Source organism: Carassius carassius, chromosome 41 (assembly GCF_963082965.1).
Source record: "Carassius carassius chromosome 41, fCarCar2.1, whole genome shotgun sequence".
NCBI classification, from domain to species: domain Eukaryota; kingdom Metazoa; phylum Chordata; class Actinopteri; order Cypriniformes; family Cyprinidae; genus Carassius; species Carassius carassius.
Window position 1 is genome coordinate 7,248,761 of NC_081795.1, and position 22,172 is coordinate 7,270,932.

Consider the following 22,172-nt stretch of genomic DNA (forward strand, 5'->3'; position numbering starts at 1 on the left):
GTTAATTGAGATTTTTTACAGTTGAAGAAAAAATGCAGAACATAGCATGCTCACATCAAGTCAAAATAACAGTTTTTATGAGGACTGTGGCAGCTTTTAAAAATTAAAGGTAATAGTAATTATTTTTCTCATTTATTTGTTGAATATTTGCCAGTTTACATGCTAACAATCAGTAACTGTCAGACTATCTCTCTTTGGAAAGCTGTTACTCTAAATTCAACTTCACAAATGTAACACTTTCAAAATAAGACTTCAAATTGCTTGATTTTAGTAATATTCTCTATTTTTAGTGACGACTGAAAGTTTGGTCATAGTCACAATATTTAGCATTTTCTATGTCTGCTAATAATAATTAACAGTCAGACTATCAGCAAACTAAAACTGAAACTAATCTAAATTCACCACCTTCAAAATAACGAAAATCACAATTAAACTTCAAATCACTTGGTTATAGTTATTTAGCCTATTTATTTGTTGTCTGTCAGTCAGCATGCTAGCAATAAGTAACTGTCAGACTATCAGCACACTAAAACTCACTTGTACTCTAAATTTGAATGCAGAAATTCATATCCTTCAAAATGAATACAATTACTGTCAAACTTCTAGTTACTTTTTTTCATAGCCTATTTATGTGCTGCATTATGCGCTAAATGTCTGTCAGTTTATCAATAAGAAATGATAATGGACATGACTAGCACACTTATACATATACTTATAATTACAGACAAACATAATACCACTAGACTTGTCTAGGTGCCAAGCTGATCTAGTCGTTTTGGTCTGTTAGAATATCTGCCATATTTGAAGCTCACCTGTGTGGGAGTTGATCTGGAAGTGACGATCCAGATGGAGCAGGCGGTAGCTCAGCCGACCATTGAGACCAGCATCCCGATCGCTGGCAGACACCCGGCCAAAACCAGTGCCAGCCGGCTGGTTCTCACGCACTGCCAGAAATGCTCTCTCTTGGGTAAACCGTGGGGTGTTGTCGTTTTCATCCATCACTGACACACGCACTGTGGCACTACCTGTCTTCCTCAGCTGTCCGTTGCCTGATGTGGCCAGTACAGTAAGCAGGTACATCTCCTTGGCTTCTCTGTCCAGGGAACTTTTCACGAACAGCCAGCCACTGTCAGACACAATGCCAAACCCTGCAGTGTCACCGTCTGGGAGCAGGTGGTAGGCTAGTGGGGCGGAAGATGTAGAAGATGGTCCAGTGGTGATGCCACCATCTCGGTTAACAGCTCGTACCTGAAGGAAGCGAGTGTTGAGAGGTGTGCTTTCCTTCAGCTCTACTCGGTAGGTGAGGCTATCAAACACGGGGCCGTGGCCATTCTCGGCTTGCACGTTGATGACAAGGGTGAAGGTAGAACTTAGCTGAGGTGCTCCGCTGTCTTTGGCAATCACCTTCAGGTCATAGCGAGACATGGTCTCATATGACAAACTGCCAGTCAGGCGGATTTGTCCGCTATTGCGATCAATACTGAAGGTTCTCAGGGCACCGCTGGTGAACAGGTCAAAACTCAGAAGACCATTGGGTCCAGAATCATGGTCTTCTGCCTGGATTTTATACACCACTGTACCCATCCGGGTGTCTTCAGGAAGAATCAATGACTCAGAGGATGAAGGCAAAAAGACGGGTGCATTGTCGTTGATATCAGACACTGTAATTCGTACCCTAGTCTGGCCAAAGGCTGGGGGGTTACCGCAGTGCGCCTGTACTTCCAGATTCAAGCTGGGTTGGGCCTCGTGATCCAGAGGCAAACTCGTCCTCAAAGCCCCAGTCTCAGAATCAATTGTGAAGTAGCCCATGGGGTCACCAGATCTAATAGTGTATGAGATATCCTTCGAGACACCTGAGAAGAAATAGACCTATTAGTGATGATTAATGCCGATTGTGTGTACAGTGGTTCCATGCCTATTTGTACAAGTGGTGCTCCATGGAGAAAAAAAGCTAGAAGACGTCTTTCAGCAAACTTGAACAAAGTCCAATGTGACTGATAAATTTGGGTACACACTGAAGTCTGGTTTGTGTGTTTTAACATGTTGAATAAGAATTTGTGTCTAAAAGAGGGGGAGTAAAAACCTCTGAGATCAGCTCACCCACCATTCTTAGTGCTGGCCCGCACAACTCCAACTTGTGTTCCACGCAGGGCATCCTCAGAGACCATGAAGAAGTACTGAGCTTGCTCAAACACAGGGGGGGCGACCAGTCCTGCCACTATGCTAATGTTGACCCTGGCATTGACTGGAGCAGTAAGGCCCCCACCATCTTGGGCTGAGACCACTATTGTTATGACTGAGTTTGCCTTTCCATGTAGAGCACGCGACAGTGAAATCACTCCTAGGAAAATGCACACCAAAAATAAACATTTTCGTTAGGTTACCACAAACACTATACCTCTTCATCTCATACATATAAACATCCACACAGGTCAAGATTGGGATCAGTTTTATTATTATTTTTTTCAAACCAGCATATTAGAATGATTTCTAAAAGGACTGTGTAACACTGAAGCCTGTAGTAATGATGGTAAAAATTCAACTTTGCCATCAAAGCAATAAATATATTTTACAATCTATTAAAATATAAAACAGTTATTTTAAATTTTAATAATATTTTAAAAACAACATTATTGTTATTACTGTGTTTCTGATCAAGTAAATGGAGCCTTGATAAGCGTGAGAAAATTCCACAAACTCCCAAGCTTTTGAACGGTAGTGTTAAACTCCATCTAAAATACAGCCAAGCTATTAATAATTAAAACTAATTTATACATTTAATAGTCTCACCAGTATCTTTGTTGAGGGTGAAGAAAGGTGAGCTCCCTCCAGCTACAGTACGGTACGTCACTCTGCCGTTATCTCCTGCATCTGGGTCGTGAGCAGTCACCTTCAGGACAGAGGTTCCTGGGGTGCTCTGTGTACTCAGGCTCATTGCATAGTTCAGAGGGTAGAAGGCTGGTCGATTGTCATTTATGTCTATCAGATCCACACGCACGTAGGCCACTGAACTCAGTCCACCCTAAAAAAAAAAACACAGCCTTGATTAAATCTGTTTAAACTTGCTTGAACAGTATGAAGGCTGACTCCATAACAGCCTTAAAATCTTAAGACACAGAAAATGTTTACAACAGACCAGAATAACTGTACTAGACAAAATAATTCAGTTAAAATTTGCATGTTTCAAGGGCTACTTCTGGGAAGGAAATAGATTATATTCCCTGTAGGGAACTGCAATCTGCCAAGGGCACAGTGTACATGTGGGATACGGTTCTTGCCGCTAAACATCTTGCCAGCCTGGCAAATCATATGGAGCAAATGGCATGTCAGGAAAAGCCTCAATTTAATAAATATTACAAGCTGATGCTCTCTAGGGCCCAACTGCCCCTGCTTGCTTTAATCTATCTCCTGAAATTACCTTTCTTTGACCCCTGGTGCTTTAAAGTGTTAGTTAGGCACAGGATGCTAAATTGAAGAATTACTATGTAGGCAATTTTCTCCCCCACTGGCTTCCTAAATGGATATTATTTGCTGAACTTCTGAAAACAATCCAGTCACAGTTGATGTCACAATCGAATTGGTGAGGGATGAGATTGCTGAGAATCACTGGAACATACACCATCCACAGCTGTGACGGTGAAGTCGTAGTTGGCTGGTCCCTGGTCACGATCCAGGCTGGTGGTAGTACAGATCTGTCCATTGTGCTTGCCAACGGTGAACTGAGATGGGGTCACACTCCCTGGACCAGAGCCCAGAGAGTAGGAGATGGAGCCAAAAGAACCACCATCCGCATCAGTAGCTGTAACCTGGAAAAGGAGAGATCACATTAGATTAAACGTCTAGCCAAACGTACCAAAAAGCACAAGGAGAGAAGCCAGACACTTTAAGTGTTTAGGACCAAAGTTCAATTATATTTAATCACTGATTGTCTCTACACTGAATAGGAATAATTAAGCATTGATATCCAACCAGCAGTAGATTTATGTGGGTAGGTTGACTAAAAATTAAAATAATATTTTCAGCCTTTTTATATTGAAATCAATATTTATGCACTTGCCCTGAAATTATTTAAAATAGAGATACTAATTCACTGGTTTCATATGAATTATAATTTCTTTAACAAGCTGTTGCCAGGTAAACAAAAAAAAGTGAAACAAAATATTATATATATATATATATATATATATATATATATATATATATATATATTTTTTTTTTTTTTTTTTTTTTTTTTTTTTTTTAAATATCAAGGCATGTTTACAAAACTGTTTTTTTTATATAAACACAAGAGAAAACTACATTATATAATTTTCATATATATATATATATATATATAATATACACACATAATACAAAGGTAAAATCAAGCTCTAGCTTGAATTTAAATTTTTATATTCTTCATTTATATTTCAACAAAACTCAGCACTTTCCTGTCAAAAAAAAACCTGTGACTCCACTGAGTAATAACACTGAACAATTTATCTAACTTGGTTCACAGTCCCTGGCAATCAAAAGTTGCTCTGGTGCTCTGTGGTAGGTGCATATACTGCGTTAAAAACTAAGAGAGCACAAGGTGAGTTCTTCTGCTAAACTTGGGTTTGATGAATCAAGCCAAAAGGAGGGAACCTACTGGCAGCTAGCAGACATAAAGACTTTCACAGCCACAGCACACAGCTCAGGAGAGAACATCAATCAGATAAACAAATGGAACGAGAGAGAGAGAGATAGAAAGAAAGACAGAAAAAGACTTGTGTAGAGCTGATGACTATCTGGGAGAAAATTAAATGCCATTCCATGCAAATATGGAAAGTGAAATTACTTTCTATTCAGGTTATTCATCAAATAAAAGGAAAAAATCCTGCTTCAGCTGACATTTACCAACTCTCAAACAACATTACACTTCGCCCATGAACCGCCTGGAGTGGATGATGGCAGAAACTGTGCAAACAGATCCTAATGACATTGAGATGAGTGTATCCGAGTCTGTGATCGGGTTCTGGCAGAGGCAATGGAGCAAGTGTAGGAAAAATAATCATGAAGACAAGAAGTCTCAACCCACAGCGGAGAGATGTTCCACTTTTTAACCATCCAACACCCTGAAGAAACCTTTATATTTTACAACCGAGTAGGGGTGGGGGGGTTGGGCACGATGTTCATAAACACCACACTACCTATCTTAATTCCCTTCATGCTAGCTTGACAATAGTTGGACGCCTTAGGCCTGAACAGCAAGAGCTTGAGGTAGCAAACCGTGGAAGGGGAGTTTAACCAAGTATCTGCTTTATGGACAAAGCCATTTTCTATAAAAGCCTGGCTTGGGCAGAGAAAGCTGGGAAATGTCTGGGGGACTTGTTAGTCTCAATATAGTCTAACTAAAGAGCTCCAAAGCAGCACTGTAAGATGAATATTTTATATTTAGCACTGTTCATAGTGGCTATTGAATGGAAAAATGTACAAGCGTGTTGGTCACAGTAAGAAATCATGTATTTATTATTGTATTCAAGAAGCCATCTTTAAACATCTGTCAGGTTGACTATATGTATGGTACATGTAATAATGCATTGGGAAACAATCGGTATTAAGCACATAAAAGCTTCAAAGGTAGAAGACTGAAACCAGAAGTAGGATTGAGTTTCTTTTTCCATCTCGCCAACAAAAAAGGATTTCAATAAAGTGGCTTCTCAAAAATGGGGAGAAAACCAAACTCATAATTTCTAGAGTGTGTTTGAATATGTGGTGAGATGCCAGTAATCATGATGATTGACTGAATGATAATATTTTGGGTCCTGAAGGGGCACCTAAAATGCATGCAAACACAAAAATACGCTTAGGCTATACATGCTCTCACACACACAGGAGATTGAGGGATTTGGGGATGTACTGTTTAAGAAGTGTGTTGTCTTTGCCAGTAAAATAACAGTTCATAAAAAGTTAAGTGGAATCTCAATCTGGACTGAAGTGGGTCATCAAAGTTAGCTTGTGCTGCTTTCTCAAAATCTCCGCTCAATCCTCTGTGCTTTTCCTCACCATGACTCATACAAACACGTAGACTCAGACACACTAAAAGCACACAATGCAAGAGGTAGATGACCTCAAAAACTGAATTTCACCCAATACATTTCTGAACTCATCTAAAAAGTTATAAACACTACATCACGGTTGCCTAAAAAAGTTAAAATGTTTAATTTCTGAACCACTGAAGTTAATTTCAAACATTCAAACAAATTCTGTCCATCTTTTACTGGTTGGACAAACAAACAGTTCAGGCCCCAAACACAAACCATTGGTTGAGTCAACGTTACTGTCTTGTGATGCTTAAACAGAGGTTTGGTCTTTGCATCAAGTGTGGTTTAATTTTCATCCATAATATCTTTTTAGGGGGTGAAAGTGAGGCAAGAGTGAGAACGTTGAACACATTCTGGAGCTCTAACAGTTCCCTCGTCTCTCTCTCCTTGTGCTAGCGAACGATGCAAATCACTCTAAGTGAGCCAAGCGAGACTTTGGCTGGGCATACTGTTACTGAGGAACAAGCCAAAGGAATCCAAGGCTAACTTGTAGAGTTTTGTGGTTCACCCGCCATTTCTCTTGACTCCTTTTTTTGGGGGAGGGGGGGGGGGCATTCAAAAGAAACATTCAAGCAAGCAAATATAAGATTAATTGTGAGAAAGAATCCAGTTCTCATTAGTTTTTGCTAATGCAATGCATCTGGTTTCACTGCATTGGGTTTTCTCAAGGCTACACAGCTCATTTAGTGGCTAACATATAACCGAGAGACTTGACTGATGCTTTCCCAAGAGGAACCGCTGTATACGACAATGAAGGTTTTGATTTTATAATTCACCTTGGAAGGAAAATGCTAAACTTTTACTTGGATGTCTGTAAAATGTCTTTTGACAAACCACTGACTCAAGGTTACCTCTGAATTTGTCATATGATCACAATAATGGATGGTTCTGTGATTAATAGAGGACTGTGAAAATGTTCAGTGGGACAATTTTCATGCAAATGAAGTCCAAGATCTATGATCCAACAACAGTACAAGATATCCAGATTTGCTAAATATAATTCATTTTAACATGCATAACTGCTTCATTTAATTCTGTGGCACGTTCCTAGTCAAACAAAACATCTTGGAGCATTCAAGACCAAACCATCTGATCAGAAAGCTTTTGTAGCTTAACCAAACACTGTAGCCAACAAAACAGTTTGTGAACTTGCTTACAAACCAGTCAGAGTCTGTAAGACAAATACACTTTTGCAAGCCCTGTATTACTGATCTTCTTAGTGAAGACATCAATAAACATAAAACCAAAGATATCACAAATTACATCAGCCAAACACAGACAAAACCCCAAAAAGACAGCAGTACGAGACAGCGAGTTGGTGTAACTTGGCATTCAGGTCATCTGGAGCGACGTCTCTTACACAAACATGTCATGGGGAGAGTACAGTGGTGACTTTGCTTAAACAAAAAGAAACCCACAGAGTGATCCAACTGAAACAGCGTGATCTCACGTAAAAAAAAAAGCTCAATTTCAAACATCTTGCCTTTTTGCAGCTAATTTCAAGAGTTTTGCCCAAAAGAAATGGCTGTTTTAATTTAAATGTTGCACAAACTTGCGGCAAGTTCCACATATGGGAATTGTGGTTTAGATGGGAAACTATAAAAAAGCAAAAACACAATACAGGAACTAAGCACATTTAAAGAAATACATCATTCAAAAATAAAAAAATAGCTACATTTCAAAGCATTGCCATACAATGAAAGTAGAGGGGATCTGAGACTGTCAAACCACAAAAAAGGACCAAAAAAGAATTGTAAAAGCAGTTAACAACTATAATGTACCCAATACAGAGTTCGATGAAAACAGAAAAAGTAACAATGCTGACAGATGAATGTCATGACAATATAACTGATTAAACTTGAGTTGATGTTAAAACACAAGAAAAGACATGAAAACTTAGGAGAAGAGACAAAATATTTATCTTTTTTTGTTTCATGGAAGAAAGAAAATAAATTTATAAATATTAGTAGTGAAATTAAATGATGATAAGATTTAATTTTGGGGTGACCTGAGCAACCAAGGCCTCTAGTTCAGAAGTGGTGTTTAAATACAGAGTACAACTTTTGTCTGAAACCTAGAGTTAATAACAAAAGTCTCTCAGTTTAAGCCACAGTATGGTTTTCATATTTTCAATCTGGTGCTATATCTCATTTCATTCCATAGCGGGGGAGATAAGAGATCAAACAGAAAACAGCGCATTCTCTTCTCAGAAGGATACTTACAGACGAAGCCAAGCACACCATAAAATTACTATGCTCTCAATAATTTCAACACAGCATTTTATTGAAGCTATCATTCACATCATATGACTTCAGACAGATAAAAATAGCACATTGATGGATGATTCCCAAACCCACGGGAGGACATGCACAAACAATGACTGATGGACAAATACAAATATGAGTGGGCATTGAGTAAAAATAAAGATGGATGGAAGTGTAAAGAGATGTGTGCATCTGTCAGACAGTGCTGAAAAGGGACAGAAAGACAAGGACTGATACATACTGAAGGACATGCCATGAGTTATTACAGCTGTTTATTGAGTGCTCTCTTTTTTTCTTCTTGGCATCATTTCAGAGAGCCCAGGATGAAGGGTAAAAGGGATACCTCCTACTACTTTCTGGCCCCCTTGACCAGCGGCCGAGTGAAAGCCGCACAACCCTTCGGTTCATTACAGCCACAGAGCTGAAGCATCTGACGTGTAACATGCCTATATACAACCCGAATTCCGGAAAAGTTGGGACGTTTTTTAAATTTTAATAAAATGAAAACTAAAAGACTTTCAAATCACATGAGCCAATATTTTATTCACAATAGAACATAGATAACATAGCAAATGTTTAAACTGAGAAAGTTTACAATTTTATGCACAAAATGAGCTCATTTCAATTTTGATTTCTGCTACAGGTCTCAAAATAGTTGGGACGGGGCATGTTTACCATGGTGTAGCATCTCCTTTTCTTTTCAAAACAGTTTGAAGACGTCTGGGCATTGAGGCTATAAGTTGCTGGAGTTTTGCTGTTGGAATTTGGTCCCATTCTTGCCTTATATAGATTTCCAGCTGCTGAAGAGTTTGTGGTCGTCTTTGACATATTTTTCGTTTAATGATGCGCCAAATGTTCTCTATAGGTGAAAGATCTGGACTGCAGGCAGGCCAGGTTAGCACCCGGACTCTTCTACGACGAAGCCATGCTGTTGTTATAGCTGCAGTATGTGGTTTTGCATTGTCCTGCTGAAATAAACAAGGCCTTCCCTGAAATAGACGTTGTTTGGAGGGAAGCATATGTTGCTCTAAAACCTTTATATACCTTTCAGCATTCACAGAGCCTTCCAAAACATGCAAGCTGCCCATACCGTATGCACTTATGCACCCCCATACCATCAGAGATGCTGGCTTTTGAACTGAACGCTGATAACATGCTGGAAGGTCTCCCTCCTCTTTAGCCCGGAGGACACGGCGTCCATGATTTCCAACAAGAATGTCAAATTTGGACTCGTCTGACCATAAAACACTATTCCACTTTGAAATAGTCCATTTTAAATGAGCCTTGGCCCACAGGACACGACGGCGCTTCTGGACCATGCTCACATATGGCTTCCTTTTTGCATGATAGAGCTTTAGTTGGCATCTGCTGATGGCACGGCGGATTGTGTTTACCGACAGTGGTTTCTGAAAGTATTCCTGGGCCCATTTAGTAATGTCATTGACACAATCATGCCGATGAGTGATGCAGTGTCGTCTGAGAGCCCGAAGACCACGGGCATCCAATAAAGGTCTCCGGCCTTGTCCCTTACGCACAGAGATTTCTCCAGTTTCTCTGAATCTTTTGATGATGTTATGCACTGTAGATGATGAGATTTGCAAAGCCTTTGCAATTTGACGTTGAGGAACATTATTTTTAAAGTTTTCCACAATTTTTTTTACGCAGTCTTTCACAGATTGGAGAGCCTCTGCCCATCTTTACTTCTGAGAGACTCTGCTTCTCTAAGACAAAGCTTTTATAGCTAATCATGTTACAGACCTGATATCAATTAACTTAATTAATCACTAGATGTTCTCCCAGCTGAATCTTTTCAAAAACTGCTTGCTTTTTTAGCCATTTGTTGCCCCCGTGCCAACTTTTTTGAGACCTGTAGCAGGCATTAAATTTTAAATGAGCTAATTAAGTGGAAAAAAAGTGTAAAATTTCTCAGTTTAAACATTTGCTACGTTATCTATGTTCTATTGTGAATAAAATATTGGCTCATGTGATTTGAAATTCCTTTAGTTTTCATTTTATTAAAATCTAAAAAACGTCCCAACTTTTCCGGAATTCGGGTTGTATAATGCACACCACACACATGGCAGACTTTAACTATCCTTTCAAATACTGCTGTTTATCACTGTTTTTTTTTCACAATTACATCTTCCAATAGGCTATCCTGCTGTCAAAATAGCTTACAGCTTGGTAAAACATAACAGATTCCCTGCATTCCCTCATTGCCAAGCATTACTCAAAAATCACCAATGGATGTCCATTTGGACAAAAACAGCAAATAACATAACACAGACACATGTTATGAAACATACCCAGATGCATTCTCTCCGTACTAAACTTTTATATGACACACTTTCAAGTGGCTGGCAATAACCCCAAAGGTCACTGTGACCTGCATCTACTGTAACATTACACCTTGGGACAAGCTGTCAATGGGTGCAATATGGCGGTTTTGTATTAGCAAACAACACTTGTACATATTTCCTTCCTTTGAGTACTAGATCAGCATTGCATCATTGGAGCGCTCTTCCAGATCTGTGAAGTACGCGGCACTCTCCAGATGTCCATTAAAAGTGATCTGCAGTATAATGGGATGCCTGTTAAACATCATATACATGTCAAGATCACTGAGCACCCTAATTATTTCTTCATGCAAGGAAGCTGGGCTCCATCCCAGAGCCGTGCCGGTACAAGCCGCCTGCCAGGACACTATCATCAGGAAATGTCCAGATTAAGTCAAAAAGTCTTGTGGCGAAAGAAGCAGCTGACATGGACTGGTCATGTTTTCACATTTTTATCAGATGCTGACTTGTGTTCTGGTAGCCGACCGCAATTTATGTCAGGAATGGTGTAAAGGGCTGAGTTTTGGATGTAAATATTGGAGTTGGAAGACTTTTGAAAGGTGTTGGTTTCTAAAATAACACAGCTTTGAGCTTTTCATCTTTAGCCTCAACGGATATGGGGAGGGGTAGCTGCAGGTATTTTCGGTTGGAGTAAGGTGAGGATTTTTGGCAGAAGATCACAGAATGGCCAATTCAAGAGGACTAATGACACCAGGAGGACCAGTGCGGAGGGACTATAGAGTATAGTTTCCCCTTTTTCTCTCATGTCTCCATAACTGTGAGTATTTGTCTTTCATCTGGCCTCCGCAGCTGGAGGTGATTAAGGCATCAAACCATGTACAGAGAAAAGTGACAGATTGGGAATCTCAGAGAGGAGAAGCAGAGACAGAGGGGTTAATGACTGCAACTTAATATGATTGCAGAGAATGTGACATTCAAAATTTTTTTTGAAAAATGCATTTGAATAAACACTGATGTGTTGACAATATATATATATATACATACACACATTTCTATTTAATTGTTATAGAATTTTTCAAAATCACTATATGTAATATCTATTTTATATCTATTTCATATATAATTATAAAATAATATTTAATTGCAATTATAGATAGATGGACGGACGGACGGACGGACGGACGGACAAACAGACAGATAGACAGATAGATTACAAATTACAAAAAGTAGCTGTAGAAAAAAATATTTTGATTCAACACAGAATTTATTGCACATAACCCTTTTTTATTAGACAATTATTACACAATATTCATTAGAATTTATTAAACAAACTTTTATGTTACATTATATCAGACAGAGCATTACTACAGGTTTTGGTTAAATTCTTTTTTTACAGGCAGGTTTTCCACTTGTATAAGATGTTTTAAGAGCTGGCTGTGTTCAGTAGTGACCTCTCTAAGGTTTACTGAAGCTCAGAGTTAGCAGGAAGCCAGCCTATCAAAACTAAGACTCGTGCCACCTCTGACAAATCTTGCCCACGAGAATTAAAGACCAAGCATTTTGAGTGGTCATTTTAACAGGAACAATAAACATGCGTAAAGCACCTCTGGAAATGCATGCCGGGTGACCCTTCGCACTGACCCCATCACGCCTTACGTCTCTGAAGAAGCTCTGTTGTAGAGTCCCATTCACTGTCAATGCAGTGGCCCCACCGGTTGTTTTTGAAATGCCACATAAGAGACACAGCTCTTTTACACTTTCACACAAGCGTGAAACCTAATGTTTTTGTTAAAAAGACAGAAAAGGAAATAGCAAAATCATATGACAATATTAGATGATTACTTTGAACAACAACCTACTAAGCGGATGTGGACATTAATCTTATAATATATAATAAAATAAATGTAAAACATATTTTTTTAAATAAAAATAGTGTTAATTCATTTGTTTTTTATCACACTCATTTGGAAAAATGGGCCAGATAGCTTATTAGTTTTAGGCATATTAGTGACCAATGATGCCTTTGAAGCTATAAACCAACTCCACTCTTCAGAATCTTGAATGAACACAGATGAATTGCAGAGAGTTTAGTGGGATGCTGAAGGGATGTTAGCAAAGATGGAATAATGTGAACCATGCTCACTATGGGATCTAACGGTACTGATGTGGCTTATGGCACTGCTCTGCTGGTAAATAAACTGCCTCGCAGGACTGCTTGCACAAACACAACACGCACACGGTAACAAATTCCACCCGCAGCCCTGCCGCCTGGCACCTGTGTTGGATGGGTTGTTGAGAGGCCAGTTACAGAGAACAGCAGGGTTTTTCCGATGGATTGCGGCCTTTGCATGCCTTCCTTGAAAAAAGTCAGAGAGCACAGCTTTTATACAGGTCAAATGTAGTACGGTCAGTGCTTTAAAGTATGATTGTGGTAAAATTGTCTGCGGCGGACATGAAAATACATGGAATATAAGTGGACATTATGTACACATTATATAACTAGATATATTGCTTTCAGTTAAATGTCATTTTAGATGCTGGTCAGTAGGAGTCACTGGCCACATCACTCATATATGTCCTCAAAGCAAAAGCTAATAGCCGTTCTCCTGAACTCAATCTGGCCTGGTATTAATGCTGCACAGCACAACAAAGGGAGTTTGGACACACCTTCTCATTCAAAGAGTTTTCTTTATTTTCATGACTATGAAAATTGTAGAGTCACACTGATGGCATCAAGGGCTATTTGACCAAGAAGGAGAGTGATGGGGTGCTGCGCCAGATGACCTGGCCTCCACAGTCACCGGACCTGAACCCAATCGAGATGGTTTAGGGGTGAGCTGGACCGCAGACAGAAGGCAAAAGGGCCAACAAGTGCTAAGCATCTCTCGGGGAACTCCTTCAAGACTGTTGGAAGACCATTTCAGGTGACTACCTCTTGAAGCTCATCAAGAGAATGCCAAGAGTGTGCAAAGCAGTAATCAATGCAAAAAGTGGTTACTTTGAAGAACCTAGAATATGACATATTTTCAGTTGTTTCACACTTTTTTGTCACGTATATAATTCCACATGTGTTAATTCATAGTTTTAATGCCTTCAGTGTGAATCTACAATTTTCATAGTCATGAAAATAAAGAAAACTCCCAACTGTGTGTCCAAACTTATGGTCTGTACTGTATATATATGTATATGTAATTTTACACACACATACATATATACAGTATATATATATATATATATATATACTGTATATATGTATGTGTGTGTAAAATTACAGTAAATAAATAGATATAGATTAGAGAGGACTGAAATATTCTGCCACTCATCTGTTTTCATTTTGTCATTCCATTATCAGCTTTATAGACTTCATATATATTGCATCTGTTTTTGAGTGTGTTTTTGAGTTATAGAAAACATGATTGTGTTCTCCTTGTAAAGACGCATGAATGATGGGTTGCTATCATGGCCTAATGTCTTTGATTTGTTCATGGTTGTTTCCAATTTGTAGACCAACTTTCAAAGCATAAATTTATGAGAAAACAAAGAAAAGCCCATGCCTCTAAGAAAAAGTGCTATTGTGAAGTTTAAAGAAAAAGTAATTCAGACATATAAACATGCCAAGTAAGCTATGAGTTTACATTTATTTCAATCAAAAACGTTCAATCTTATCAAAGATCTGATGTTTTGTCTTCACAGCTGTCATCAAACACATCATTTCTGGCATCGCTAAGGCGAGCATCACTTTTGCTCTTACATTCGATCAAACCCATAACCACAAATTTCAAACTATGTTGTATGATTTGAGTCAAACTGTCATTGCAACACACTAAAAACCTCCGTGAATTTTTTTTTCTACAGGAAAATCAGTTTTGTACAGGCAAATACAAGTCACATTCTCTAGAGAAAATCAAAAAATATCTCTTGGTTGACCTTTTTGCCTTTTTATTGAGAAAAAGTGAGAGAGGAGACAAGAAGCATGAAAAGACAAACTCAAACTCACTTTGCTTCCTCACAACGTATGGGCTGAAATATGTGCCACTAGAAACTGAATTTGAATTGCTAAACTTGAATAATTGCATTGAATAACTGAATTTGAATAACATAATTTGAAAGTGTATTGTTTAATTTGAATCATTGCATTGAAAATCTGAATCTGAATTGTATAATTTGAAATTGTATTTATTCAAAAAAAGAATCTGAATCGTGGTCGAATAAAATTTGTCCAACAAAATTTGATCCTCACTTAAAGTTAAACTCTCTATATATCTTCACATTCACTTCTCACAATTCAGATTCAGTTCTCAAATTCAATTTCAAGTTACTGAGACAGACATCCGGGTAGTTGGAGGATGAAGGAAGAGCAATCCAGCCCAGATCGATAGATCGCGTTCATTGGCGCACAGGAGCCAATCAGAACCTACGTTTTGAAGCAAAGTACGTACCCACCATGAAACAAGGAAGAAGTGCTTGCCTTGCCGACTGACTTGACCACCATGGATCCGCCTGGGACAAATATGGTAATGACAATTTTTTTTTTCACGATCTAACGATCTTTAGTTTAATGGTGTAGCTGTTTTGTAGAAACGGGGGAAATTACATCTTTCTCGATGTGTTGCAAACACAGTAGCTATTATCCCACGTTTTTGTGGTTATGTACTAGCTCTGGTAACAACATCTTTGCTTGGCGTTTATTATTTCTAAGCATTTGCCTCTTCCTCCGGTGAAAATGTTGTTGCCGCCAAGTAGACTGGTCATGTCTTCAGCGTGATTATTTACGATAACTACTCCTCGTGATTGTCATTGTCAGGGTACTGCTTACTAAGAGGGAGAGAGAGAGTAGTAAGCCTGTATGTCTCACTATGTTTTGACAAGGAGACAACTCAGAAATAGTAAATTCAACATATTTGCTCACAGATGCAATACCTTCCCATGGTCCTGTTGGGCCCAGTGCCCAACATCAAACTTTAGTATATTTTTTTAGTCAATAAAAAAAAGTCAATATATTGTCGCATTTTAGTTAGATATATCCCTCCAAGCATCTGTCTCCCCACCAGTGGATTAATGCATTGACCAGTTAGATTTAATGCTTTTTAAATTGACTGAGCTGTTACCATAAAGGCTCACTGTGCTGTGTGATATACATTTATTTTCAACAGTACAAAGGTTTTTTTTTGGTTGTCACTGTTCCCATATGATTATTATTGATCAGTTTGTCCTGACCATAGCAAAATTACTTTCTCTCAAAAGTCCACCTTTTAACTTAAACTTTTATATGTGGCTTCTGTACTGAGTTTATTGTACACATTTTTACATTTTAATTTTACATTATATTTCATTCTTGTGTTTTGTCATTTCAACAAAAGCTGACTTCATTCCTTCAACTTCAAAACAAAAGTGAGCATTTCTAGGTTTGTACGCTTCTATATTCTCCTTCAAATGTAAATAACCTAAGACTCTTAAACTTTTGGGGCCAAGTACCTCATATCATGTCAAAGAATCCAGGGATCACCTGTAAGCGATGACCCTACAGAAGCAACAAAAAAGTAAATGGCAAAAATATGCAAATACTAACACACAAGAGAAAGAATAATTCACGTACATACACCACAGTTTCTGAGAAACAAGAGGAAGGTGAAAGAATTTAAAGCAATGTTTGAATGCAAAATAGACTGAGTTGAACAGATTACATTTATGTCTGTTTAATTGTTTTTATAACAACATACACATAAATCATAACTTGATTTTGAAAGATTTGTAAACCGATGCTCTACGGTTAACAATGATTTTTGATGTTTCCTGCTTCTGATGTCTTCTGACCCCGTTCTGCATGATGTCAAGAAAGTCTTCCAGCATACTGTACTGTATATTACACCGGCAGAGAGGAAATAATTATTGTTATTATATTACATTACATTTTTATATTTTTCTTTACCACAGAAGCTCTGTCCCGAGACACTCTGGAGCTAGTTGAGACTGATGATTCCCCAATCTTCCACAATGGACTTCACATAGGATGAACTGTTTCCAGTTTCAGCAAAACAGCAAGAATTCATTGATGGATGACTGCACCTTAGAACTCTTCACTAACACTGCCTGCATCACCTGGGCCACAGAGAAAACAATGTTACTGCCTGTACATAGCACAATTAACCTTTAACCTTACAGCTGAATCAATGCAGTAACACTGTTAACTACTATTGACATTGTACCAAATGTTCAAACTGAATATACAGAGGAGAACTGGTCCCCAGTGTTTTTGATTAGTCTGGTTTCTCCAAAGGTTTTTTACTCCATTATCAACATCTTGCAGATTTTTCTTTATTAACCACTGTTGCCTATGGCTTGCTTGCTGTATGTATGAAGACTAAAGCATTTAGCACCAACTATTAAAATAGTGAGGGTGTTTTTGACCATATAGACACAACAGTATGTCTTTCTGTAAAGATTCTTTGAAATGTTATGTATTTCGAAAACTGTATAAATGGCTTACATTGATAGTGTGCATATTGCTTGAACATTTATATGTAAAAAAAAAAATAAAATCAGTAGAATTATTATAATGTCCTTTTTATGTACTGTGTTATATGTGTTTAACTCAATTACAATTGTAATTTCTGTCATCATAATTTAAATAGTGTGATAATTACTGTATGATAGTTTCTTAAATAATAGACAATCAGTAATTACAGTACATTAACTGCCTGTAAGCAAAACCATATATAACAACGTAATTAATTATTACACTTATTACGACCACTGGCATGGCACCAACATACCAAAACTCACTGGTTAAATCTTATGTGCCCTCCAGAAGTTTGCGCTTTGCAAGTGAACGACACCTCGTGGTGCCATCCCAAAGAAGTTCAAAATCACTCTCACTGACCTTTTCCTAGACTGTGCCCAGCTGGTGGAATGACCTCGTGATCTCTTATCACACCGGATCCATGGTGGTCAAGTCAGTCGGCAAGGCAAGCACTTCTTCCTTGTTTCATGGTGGGTACGTACTTTGCTTCAAAACGTAGGTTCTGATTGGCTCCTGTGCGCCAATGAACGCTATCTATCGATCTGTGCTCGATTGCTCTTCCTTCATCCTCCAACTACCCGGATGTCTGTCTCAGTAACTTGAAATTGAATTTGAGAACTGAATCTGAATTGTGAGAAGTGAATGTGAAGATATATAGAGAGTTTATTTTTAAGTGAGGATCAAATTTTATTGGACAAATTTTATTCGGCTACAATTCAGATTCAGTTTTTGAATAAATACAATTTCAAATTATACAATTCAGATTCAGATTTTCAATGCAATGATTCAAATTAAACAATACACATTCAAATTAGGTTATTCAAATTCAGTTATTCAATGCAATTATTCAAGTTTAGCAATTCAAATTCAGTTTCTGGTGGCACATATTTCAGCCCATAACAACGTGTCATTCCACAAGCACAAAGGCAAAAAAATATTTCTGTTCACATCTGAAATCATCAACCTCTTACAACCTCAATCAAGATGCCAGAATGAGCACAGCGTTATTCCAATGTTCGTATCTGACTCTCTGAAACAAAAAGTTGCTAAAATGGAACGCAGTAAATGCTTGCTTTTTCTAAATGGCTTTAGGCACTTCATGGTCTTCAATGAAAAGGTGCTTTACTGCTTCTCTTGGACCTGGAGAACACTTCACGAACACCCTCTTTAATTTCACCAGGCTTTAATCACAGTCTCTGCTGGAGAGAAAAGTACTCACTTGCCTCAAGCTCATCACAAAGTGGCACAACTGTGTTCATCTGGCTGCATAGTATGGGAATGGAAACTCCTATTTAAGTTTCTGTTCAAAAGCCCATTTGGTTTTGGTTTCTTTCTTCTGTGAGAATTGTTTAAAAATGTTTTGTGGTTTTTCATTCAATGTCCAGTGTTGTTTAAGACCTTACTGACTTTGATAACATGGACAAAAACATTCTTATAAATATATAATTTTAGGATTCACAGACGAAAGGAAGTCATACACAGTAAACATGGCATGATAAATCAGTGTGTTCAGTAAATAAACTGAGCTTAAAAGCTAAATAACAAAAATATTAACGTACCAACTGTTAAACAAACAGTGTTTTTAATCCAAATGATTAAATATAATCTATTCAATATGTTCAAAATACTGAATATATACCAGGGTTATTATTGTTAACTAAAACTAAAACTATAAAAAATATTTTGTTTAACTGGAATAAAGCTGTAACAAAATTAAATATAAATATTAGTCGAAAAACTGAACAAAAATTTGAAATGTTGCCTAGTTAGTTTAATCTGAGTTGAAGCATTAAAATTAGCTAGAAATAATAAAAGCTAAAATTATAAATAAAGTGAATTAAAGCTAAACAGAAATACATTTTATAGTAATAATAAAAGTAATAAAAATGAAACTAAAATTAAAATGAGAACTGAAAATATTAAAAGCTCAAATATAAAAATAAAACCCAATTCAACTAATTCAAATAATTAATAAGAACTATAATCTTAAAAAACTACAAACACACACACACACACACACACACACAAATAAATACCACATATTTTACATAATAAACATATAACTCGTTTTCTTCAAAGACTCTATGTCTAGTATTTATTTTCCTTCATTAAGCAATAGATGTCCATTCTAATGTTCATTTATGTTGCCTGTCCATCATTTTCCCCACATCTTTTAATCTTAAAAACAATATATGCATGATTACAGTGTAGAACAACCCCTAAACAAGTTAAGATCTGAACCAGCAACATTCAGTACAGAGGATCGTTATTGTGTGTGTGTGTGTGTGTGTGTGTGGGGGGGGGGGGGGGTGCTACCATTTTAGAAAAACTGTTTAGGCCACACAGCTACTATCAGCTCTCTGGAGCCGCCCCTATAAACTGGCCGATAAACACGGCTTTCTGTGAGGCCCGCTGGGGCTGCTTACTGGCGTGTGCCAAGCCATGCTACGACGCTCTGGGCCGCAGCCCTCAGACGACTGTTTTTAGAGCAGTAGGACGGTCCCAGCGGAGGCCAGTCCTCCCACGGTTCAAGCCAAGGTCGAGTATAGAAAAACACACAGTTTGGTGAAGGAGACGGCACAGGCCAGAGTGTGTTTAGATCAATTTCTTCGGTTTCGCTGTCACTTGTTCATGCAAATAAACAGAATATTCATTTAACAGCCTACACATGGTTGCTAGAGAAATAATGACCTCTGTGAAAAATGATGGTGAAGTTGCTTTTAACATTTTTTTTTTTTAAATTGAATCTGTTGAGCCAAAGTCGGTAGACATCCTGTAATAAAAAAAAACATGCAATAGAGATTCAAAGATTCTTACAGCTTGGAAATTACTAATGTTTGGCATATTATAAGGTATGACACGAATATGGGTGGTTTGCATTATGATAGATGAGGTAACTAAGAAAGAAGTCGTGGCCTAATGGTTAGAGAGTCGGACTCCCAATCGAAAGGTTGTGAGTTCGAGTCCCGGGCCGGCAGGAATTGTGGGTGGGAGGAGTGCATGTACAGTTCTCTCTCCACCCTCAATACCACGACTTAGGTGCCCTTGAGCAAAGCATCGAACCCCCAACTGCTCCCCGGGCGCCGCAGCATAAATGGCTGCCCACTGCTCTGGGTGTGTGCTCACAGTGTGTGTGTTCACTGCTCTGTGTGTGTGCATTTCGGATGGGTTAAATGCAGAGCACAAATTCTGAGTATGGGTCACCATACTTGGCTGAATGTCACTTCACTTCACTTAATGCATATTTGTAGGTACAATGCAAGCACAGCTGGAAATATGTATGAAAGTGAAAAAAAAACAACAACCTTGCTTCTTAAATGTAAAATAATTAGGCTGTCTGCATTAAGAGACCCATTTATGAACTTTTACACGTATGTTTACACTGAAATATTTAACTTTTATAATGACAGGTGATCAGAATGCAACTTATGCAATTGTCACTTAAATGCAAGCGCACTTCTTTCATTATACTAACTGCATAATGAAATATAGCATTGAGAGGGGATGAATAAATCTCTCTCTTGCCAGGTAGCCTATTAACAACTGTGTAGTTTGATGCACTTTCTCTTATTGTTCAGTCATCCAAGTCTCACTGTATTGGCAGACAGAGAGTTTACAGTCTCTGCTACGTGTTAACTTCTGCTGTTGTTGCCACAATGCTATTTTTTTACATTCATGAAGAGCTCCAATTGCTCCGAGACAGATTTTGTGATTCAGTTTCTGCCAGATATCTCCTGCTAAAAAAAAAAAAAAAAAAAAAAAAATGTCTAAGATGGTTTAACAGTTTTAGATGGTCTCTCAGCCTGGTCAGACTTTGATGGTTTCAAAAGGTTCTGGATTTTGATGGTTCTGGACTCTTTCCAGCTGACCAACCTGCTAAAAACCAGTCTGCCAGTCCTAGAGACCACCTAAACTAGCTTAAACCAGTAAAATTCTTGAAGGTGCACTGACTGGATGAAGACGTCAACATTACATCACTGGTGAGCAAACCAAATTGTATAGTGCTGTGGTAACATGCACACACACAAAACTCTGTTTTGTAATACAGAACCAGTGCTCTGGTCCAACTGCTTCAGGCAGATCCCAGCCGATTCTTCAGCGAGAGAACAAAATGAAATGGCATGTGTTTTCTCACGAAACAACAGATGGTGCCCAGATATAACTGCTATTTCCAGCCACTGCGCTCTAGATCTGAAATATTTAAACATCTTTTGCACAACATTTGACTCTTCCTGCACGCTCTTCACTTACGTTTTTATCAGAGTATATGTCTTACCCTAGACAAATAAAAAAAGCAGTGCAGGAGACTTTGAATAGTGAAATCCTTTAGAACTTGGCAATGCTTTTCTCTTTTATGGAGTTTTTCCTCATGGGGGATTTCAATCATTCTAGTATGAAGACTGCTCTTTCTTAAAGGGATAGTTCAACCAAAAATTTAATCACCCTTACATGTCTTGCTTCTATGGAACACAAAAGAAGATATTTTCACGTTGGGTCCAAAACAACATTGAACCCCACTGACCTTCACTGTATGGACAAACAAGCAATTAGACTGAACTACCCTTATATATATATATATATATATATATATATATATATATATATATATATATATATATATATATATATATATAGCCCTACCTGATAATTAACTTTCTGCCATATCTGGGCTGAGTGGGTTATTATAGTTAACCAAAACAAACTAATTTTGGCTGAAATAAAATATGCTATTTTTATGTCTAATTTTATTACATTTTTTAGTTTTATATATTTTTTTACATTTAAAATTAACTTCATGTACTAAAACAAATAAAAGTCAAATTAAAAATAATGAAAAAAAAAACTATAATAAAAACTATAATAGTATCCCAATGATACTAAAATAACATTATGGCTGACTATTTGAAGTAGTACTACTTTCATGCATCTCATTTTGTGCATAGGGCAAACTGGTGGACGATGCTTTTGGCCTTGGGATGCACTTCATCCTAAATCAACTAGACAAGCCCAACAAACTCTCTACATC

The 22,172-nt window shown here is 37.8% G+C and overlaps 1 protein-coding gene across 1 annotated transcript in view; it reads right to left on the minus strand.

Moving 5' to 3' along the window:
* Positions 1–22,172, minus strand: part of dchs1a (dachsous cadherin-related 1a) — a 115,544-nt gene that overhangs the window by 18,879 nt on the left and 74,493 nt on the right. The window contains exons 3-6 of the mRNA XM_059534219.1: positions 3,618–3,806; positions 2,791–3,022; positions 2,105–2,341; positions 813–1,853 (exon numbers count right to left, since the gene is read on the minus strand). Of these exons, the coding sequence (XP_059390202.1) occupies positions 813–1,853; positions 2,105–2,341; positions 2,791–3,022; positions 3,618–3,806 (1,699 nt within the window). The remainder of the gene's footprint in view (positions 1–812; positions 1,854–2,104; positions 2,342–2,790; positions 3,023–3,617; positions 3,807–22,172) is intronic.